The 7,252-nt window shown below is 43.4% G+C and overlaps 1 protein-coding gene across 1 annotated transcript in view; it reads right to left on the bottom strand.

Annotated features, from left to right (window-relative positions):
* Positions 1-4,188, bottom strand: part of LOC112407976 (centrosomal protein of 78 kDa-like) — a gene marked incomplete at its 3' end in the record, with an annotated part of 14,930 nt that extends 10,742 nt beyond the window's left edge. Inside the window, 4 exon segments of the mRNA XM_024757458.1 lie at positions 3,748-3,801; positions 3,804-3,851; positions 3,854-3,995; positions 4,078-4,188. Of these exon segments, the coding sequence (XP_024613226.1) occupies positions 3,748-3,801; positions 3,804-3,851; positions 3,854-3,995; positions 4,078-4,188 (355 nt within the window).
* Between the last annotated feature and the right edge of the window lie 3,064 nt (positions 4,189-7,252).

Here is a 7,252-nt window from a genome sequence, read left to right as displayed (position 1 = left end):
AAAAAAAAAAAAAAAAAAAAAAAAAGAACCATAACCTTTATGCACAGAGGTTCCTATGGAGGCAAAAAGTTATATGTAAGTGACGGCTTCATGAGAGTTTGCAGAGTTGGAGTACGAGGTGCATTAACTGCACAGGGAGTATCTGTGCAAAGACACTCAAGCCTGACACCTGCTGGGCAATTTAAATACTGCAGGTGGGGATGACTAAACGCCAGGGGTCCAAGTGTGAGAAGAGACAGAAAGGAAAATAGAGATGCTGGCCAAAGCAAGCCTGGGAGAGATCATGGCTTGTATCCCACAGGTGATGAGGCCTGGGGCTACCGCTGGCTGAGTAAGGGTGCCTCCACTGATTAGAAAAAGGCACCCCGCTGCTGAAGGACCGATTAGATAAAGGGAGTGATCACAAAAAGCTCCCCTTCCTCAGGGCCAAAGAGCCCCATGAGGCTTGGCCGAGCACAGTTCAGACTACACGCCTCTGTGCAGAGCACACGCTGGGCGGCTAGTATGCACTAACTCTGTGTGGGCAAGCCATTAGCAGCATTATTTTAAGCACATCTTTTTATGGTAGAAGATCACTCAACATGAGTAGGCAGATGAACTTAGAGGAACTGAACCCAGGGGCCGCAAAACCACCCAGGAGTTTCTGCCATTGTTCGGGCAAAATGTAATATGGATGAAGAAGCAAATTTAGGAGGAGGCCAAAATCTACAAGCTGGACCCACTGGATGCAAGACATAAAGAAAGTTCAGTGAAGGAACTCTGAAGAGAATGGGCTCTGCAATAAATTTTTCTTAAATTCAATGTAAAATATTCGGCAAAATTAAGTACAGTGGCCTTTAAGGTCCCTTCCAGCTCTAATTTCTTTTGATTTCTAAATTATTACTCTGCTTAAGTAAAGTCCCTTCAGAGGTACAGAACAGTTCTTACACCTGAATGGGATGCAAAGAATAATCTGACTTCTCTTCACCAGGCAATGAGTTGAACTGTCTGTGCAGAAGAGATAACAGATGGTGTGAACCCCAGATCCTAGAAAAAGGCCAGGCACACGATAAGTATTCAGCTTTTTGAAAACAAATAACTACTTTCTCTCAGCTTATAAACATCCTCAAATATACTCACTTAAGAGAGGCCCACGCACCGCGATAAAGAGTGGCCCACACTTGCCACAACTAGAGAAAGCCCTCGCACAGAAACGAAGATCCAACACAGCCATAAATAAATAAATAAAAATTTAAAATGTATATATATATATATACTCACTTAAAAAACTCTCAGACCTATGATTCTTTGTATCGTCTTGTGGGTAACCTAAGTATCTCCCATGCCTTCAAACACCTGTCCTCCCAAAAAGCCCAGATCTGAACCTTGGGCCCAGACCCGTCTACCAGGCCCCTCTAAAGCACTGAAGATCAAGTAAGAGCCTCTCGCCACCCCCAATCCCTTCCTACTGTGCTCTGTATCTCACAAAAAGATGCAGCTGTAAACTGTCACCCACGCTTGCTGCCCTTCCTTTTCTAGCTGGTCACCAGGCCCCACCCATTCTCTCTCGGATCTCCAAAATGCAGTCCAACCTTTTATAACTTAAGTGGGACCTTTAGATTACAATTCACACCGCACCCAATCAACTGCCTTCCACATGGAGGTCCGAGTGAGCCTCTAAACCAGAAGTCCATCTTATTGTTTATTAGGGTTTCCCACAGCCTTCAGGATAAACATCCAAACTTCTGACAGGACAAACAAGGTCGCTTTCTGTTTGTCCCCACTAGGTTTCCAGTATCAACTCTCATTTCTTTCCCAAACCCTGAGTTCCAGTCCTGTACATTAGTTTTGCCATATTTTCTTATATTTCTCAACCTTTGACACACTGCTCCCTCCTGCCACCCCAGGAGGTTCTACTATCCTTAGAAAGGATGGCACCTCCTCCAAGAAGCCTACCCTGAACTTTCCCTTTTAAGATTCTGTGCTCTGCAAAGGGGAAAGGTAGGGGGAAGGGATAAATTAGGACTTTGGGATTAACATATACACAGGGCTATATATAAAATAGGTAATCAACAAGGACCTACTGCATAGCACAAGGAACTCTACTCCATATCCTATAATAACGTGCACGGGAAAAGAATCTGAAAAGGAATGGATATATGTATAACTGAATCACTTTACTGTACACCTAAAACAAGCACAATACTGTAAATCAACTATACTCCAATATAAAATAAAAATTAAATTAAAAAACAGAAAGATTCTGTGCTCTGCAGCACCAGAACTCACTTCTTCCAGAGCACTGACTCCTGTGCTTGTGTTTACCTGCTGCCCAGTAGAAGGGGAGATTACCTAGGGCAGAAGCATCGTCTCCAGCAGCCCTTGGTTCTGACAACTCATTCAAGTGCCAGGATACTTTACACACATAAGGTGCTTAATTAATTGTAAGAACCCTCAGAAAGAGTGGTTTTTAATGTCATTTTACAAGTGTGGGGATTGCAGTTCAAAAGTAACCTGCGCAGGCCACAGACAGCATAAGCCCTGGAATTCAAACCCTAAGCTGGCTTCACACTGGTGCTCTTTCCACTATATGATACGACTATTGAAAAAAAGACTTTATTGGGCTTCCCGGGTGGTGCAGTGGTTGAGAATCTGCCTGCCAATACAAGGGACACCGGTTCGAGCCCTGGTCTGGGAAGATCCCACAAGCCGTGGAGCAACTGGGCCCATTGAGCCTGAGCATCTGGAGCCTGTGCATCTGGAGCCTATGCTCCGCAACAGGAGAGGTCGCGACAGTGAGAGGCCCGTGCACCGCGATGAAGAATGGCCCCTGCTCGCCGCAACCAGAGAAAGCCCTCGCACAGAAACGAAGACCCAACACAACCAAATAAATGAATTAATTAATTAAATGAATTTATTTAAAAAAAATATTTTTTTATCCTGGAATTCAAACCCTAAGCTGGCTTCACACTGGTGCTCTTTCCACTATATGATACGACTATTGAAAAAAAGACTTTATTGGGCTTCCCGGGTGGTGCAGTGGTTGAGAATCTGCCTGCCAATACAAGGGACACCGGTTCGAGCCCTGGTCTGGGAAGATCCCACAAGCCGTGGAGCAACTGGGCCCATTGAGCCTGAGCATCTGGAGCCTGTGCATCTGGAGCCTATGCTCCGCAACAGGAGAGGTCGCGACAGTGAGAGGCCCGTGCACCGCGATGAAGAATGGCCCCTGCTCGCCGCAACCAGAGAAAGCCCTCGCACAGAAACGAAGACCCAACACAACCAAATAAATGAATTAATTAATTAAATGAATTTATTTAAAAAAAATATTTTTTTATCCTGAGCCCTGTTTTAATGGAAAGGAAATGAAGCTGGGATATATCAATTTCCTGATCGCTTTGGTCTGTACCAGGCAAAGTCATTCAACAGACCAGGTTACATCAGTGGAACAATTAACGATGCTCCAAACTGTGCTAAGTGTTCTACATTGCAGAGTCTACAAGCATTAACAGAGTGAGTCCTTGTAACCGCCACAGAGAGTGGGTCCTGTTAAGCCCATGATACGGATGAGAACACTGAGACCTAGAAGCCTTAAGGCACTCGGCCGGGGTCACCGAGCTGGCAGGAGTGCTAGGCCGCACGCCCCGTCTAGTGCTCGCACACCCGGGCACTGGGCACCGATTCTAGTGCCCACCCTCCACCTTGCACCATCTAAAACCCCGCTTCGCAGCGCCCACACGAGGGCCCCTGGAAGCGGGAAGTACAAACCTGTCTCGCCCAGCCGTGTCTGGAAGAAGCTCTGGATACAGATCAGGGGCAGAGGGTGCTCAGGAGCGGCGCCCAGTCCACCCTGCGGAGGCGGTCAGCATTAAGTCCAGCAGGCCCTCCCGCAGGGAAGCGCGCAAGGCGGGCAGAGGCACTGAGTCCTGCAGCGCGCACAGGTCCTCACAGCGCAGGAAGAAGTCGGCCGCGGGGTCGCATTGCAGCTTCACGGAGTGATCATGGCCCGAGCGCGGCTTATGGGACACAAGCTGTGGACACGATGCCCACACCCGCCTGGGGGTCCCCGGCTCGCCTCCCAGCCCCTCGGGCGCTCACCGACCGGCAGCTGCGGCCCTGTAGTGTGCGCAGGATCCGCGTCGCAGTCAGACTACTTAGGGCCCCAGCTAGGCCAGCACCTCCATGTCGCGCTTCCGCGCCACCTCCCATGGCGAATCGCCCGCCCTTGGCGCCAGCCCCATCGTCCTCCGCGCGCTGGGATGCGGTTCAAACCGGCAGGCGGCTCCGTGGGGGCGGGGCTCGAGGACGACTGCGCGCTCGCCGTGCGTCCGCACGCAGCCCCGCCTCACATGGGGACGCGGCCTGAGGAGCAGGGGCAGGAGCTTTGAGACTAGGGCAGCGCCAAAGATAGGAGGTGTGGAGAATTTGGGGTTTACAAAAAGCGTATGCTGACTCAACCAGTGAGACATGGTTGTATCAACGCATTTTAAAAGTAGTACAACTCCCGATAAGTGTCTGTGCTCGTCCTGCGCAGGAGAGAGCGTGCACTCCCTGAGGGGCACATGAAAGGGTGAGTGAACTTCTGCCTGTGGTCCCTTACCTGGTGCACGGATGTGTGAATTTCTGCGGTGAGCTCTTAATTTCTGTAGTTTCTGCTGACTTGACACGGTGGTTGGCAAATGGTGACGTATTCCATGCATTCACGACATGATCGTGGTTACTAATAATTACTTTGTTCTCTCTGCATGTCTGTGTCCTAATATTTTATTTTGATAAGAACACCAGTCATATTGGAATAGAGCCCACCCATCTGACCTCATTTTACCTCAATTACCTATTTAAGGGCCTTATCTCTAAATACAGTCATATTACGAGGTATTGGGGGTTAAGACTTAACACATATTAACTTGAGCAGGACACAATTCTGCTGATAATAGAAGGTAAGAGTAATTTAAGCAAGTAAGTAACTATTTTTTAAAGTGAGTTGCTTAAAGATATGAATTTACTCAAGAAGAACAAGAAGAAATTACATAACACTGTATGTTGTACAAAGATATTAAATTAATCACCATAACATCCTGTGAGATGGGCATTAAATTAGACTAAGCAAGATTAAGCAACTTATCCAGAATTGCATAGTTGGTACTTTCCAGAATTTAAACCAGGTATTTTCCCAGTTCCATTCTACGTTATATATTCATTTCATTATTTGAAATGAACTTTGAGTCTTCATTTTGCTTAGTTTCTGAAGTTATATGGGGATAGAATGGAGTTGGATCTTTTCAGTGACATTCACACATGGGGAAGGAAATTGAGTCCAGAAGCTTCAGCAACGTTTCCATGGAGAACACTAACAACAGAACCAGAAACACTGTTATTCTTTTGGTTCAGTCATCTTTCGTAACACACTACAAGAATCAATTTTAAGAAGCCCAGTGTTTTCCAAACTTTCACCAATGGGCTCTGTAGGGTCCTCTAACAGTATCTAAGAGACTTCTTAGTTTCACATTCCAAGCCACTTAAGACAAGGAGTTCTGATTGTTCTTTGTGAGAAAATCAAGTGACAATCATAGCTGGTGATTTAGGATAGTTTCTTCAGGGCCCAGGCAAAACCTAATACACAGTAATAATCATTGTTAACTGCATCTTTGACAATGATTAATCGGGTATCAAAGAGGTGTATAAATTGGGAGAAATTATGATCAAAGAGAAACATAGACCACAGATATTTAATTAATGCTCAATTATTTATGAGTTTAACTTTGGTTAAGCTAATTTTCCTTCTTCTAGACAATTTCCAGTTCATCTCTGCAAAGAGACCAGAATAACCACCTTCCAATACAAGATTTATTGTGTTCCTTTAATTAAGAGCCTACAGTGACTTCGATATTCACTCCACGAAGTTTTGCTATGAGAGAAAAGGAGCCATTATATTTTGTCTTGAATTAGATATGCCACGATACTTGACTTAGCTCATCTTACTGGAAGCACTTTGAGGGCAGACCCTACAGTCTTGTCTTATTACACCCTCTACAGTAATAAAACCAAGGGAATCACACATAGTTACAGCTGGAAAAACACTTGTTCTGGGTTGATATTTTTAGGCTTTACCACCAAGACTTTATTACCAAGACGTATATTTAGAGTCTCTAAACAGAAGACCTTCTTGCCTTCCATTTTCATATTGACTAGGAATGTAAAGGGAAGAACTGAGAAGTAGCCATAGTCTGCTAGCAGCCAGCACAGATAAATCATCTGTGGAGATATTGTTTCTTTCAAAAGATATAAACATAAGAGGAAGTCCTAGAGTTTGTAACAATTGTGCATAATAAAATTCCATGGAAACCTAGAAATCCAGATGCAGATCAGTAACATATTGGTTAAATAAGCTGTTATGTTCATGCAATGGACAAGTGTACATACGTTAAGAAGAACGAGATACTCTTTTCTATGAGATTCTCTTTTCACTGAACTCATCAGTGCTGCAAAGACAATGTTACATAATTCTTTTTCTTTAACATTATATCAGGCATCTTCATCTTGTCCTGTATTTATTGCCAGTGTTACTAAAGTTTATCATTTACTTCTTTCTCTTTTAGATATATAATTTCATCTTACTGTGGAAGCATTCATCAATCCCTATTTTACTCTTTGTTTTAAATTAGAAATGAATATTTAATTTTATAAAATATCTTTGGAGGATATTTCAAGTGATTGTATAGTTTTGTTCTCTTTTGACCTTGTTATATGGTAAATTATATTTAGCATTTTGTTTTAGATAGACAAAACAACCAGTGGAATAGGAAGCATCTTAAAATTAGATGCAAGAGCATAAGGGAATTGAGATTAAAATAAAATTCACGTTTTGGATCAGCAAAAATTATTCAACAAAAGTGGGAAAATATAGCTATCACAGAATTACTAAATTCTAGATACAGCAACGAGTTAAAAGTTAAAAAATAATGAAAGTGTAAAAGTATCAGAAACCTGGGAGACTTGAAATAAATTATTCATGAGGAATACCTTTCTAAGATACAAAGAAAAAAGGATACATTTAATTATATAAGAATTAAAATTTTCCTCATGGCAAAATGCACTACAAAGGTCAGAAAACAAGCAAAAGAAATTGGGAAATGTATTTAGAAATAGATATGCTTTCTTTTTTTTCTTTAACATCTTTATTGGGGTATAATTGCTTCACAATGGTGTGTTAGTTTCTGCTTTATAACAAAGTGAATCAGTTATACATACACATATGTTCCCATATGTCTTC

Source organism: Neophocaena asiaeorientalis, unplaced genomic scaffold, assembly GCF_003031525.2.
Source record: "Neophocaena asiaeorientalis asiaeorientalis breed wild unplaced genomic scaffold, Neophocaena_asiaeorientalis_V1.1 scaffold440, whole genome shotgun sequence".
Lineage (NCBI taxonomy): Eukaryota > Metazoa > Chordata > Mammalia > Artiodactyla > Phocoenidae > Neophocaena > Neophocaena asiaeorientalis.
The sequence above is the reverse complement of the archived record's forward strand: the minus strand, read 5'-3'. Positions and strand labels throughout refer to the sequence as shown.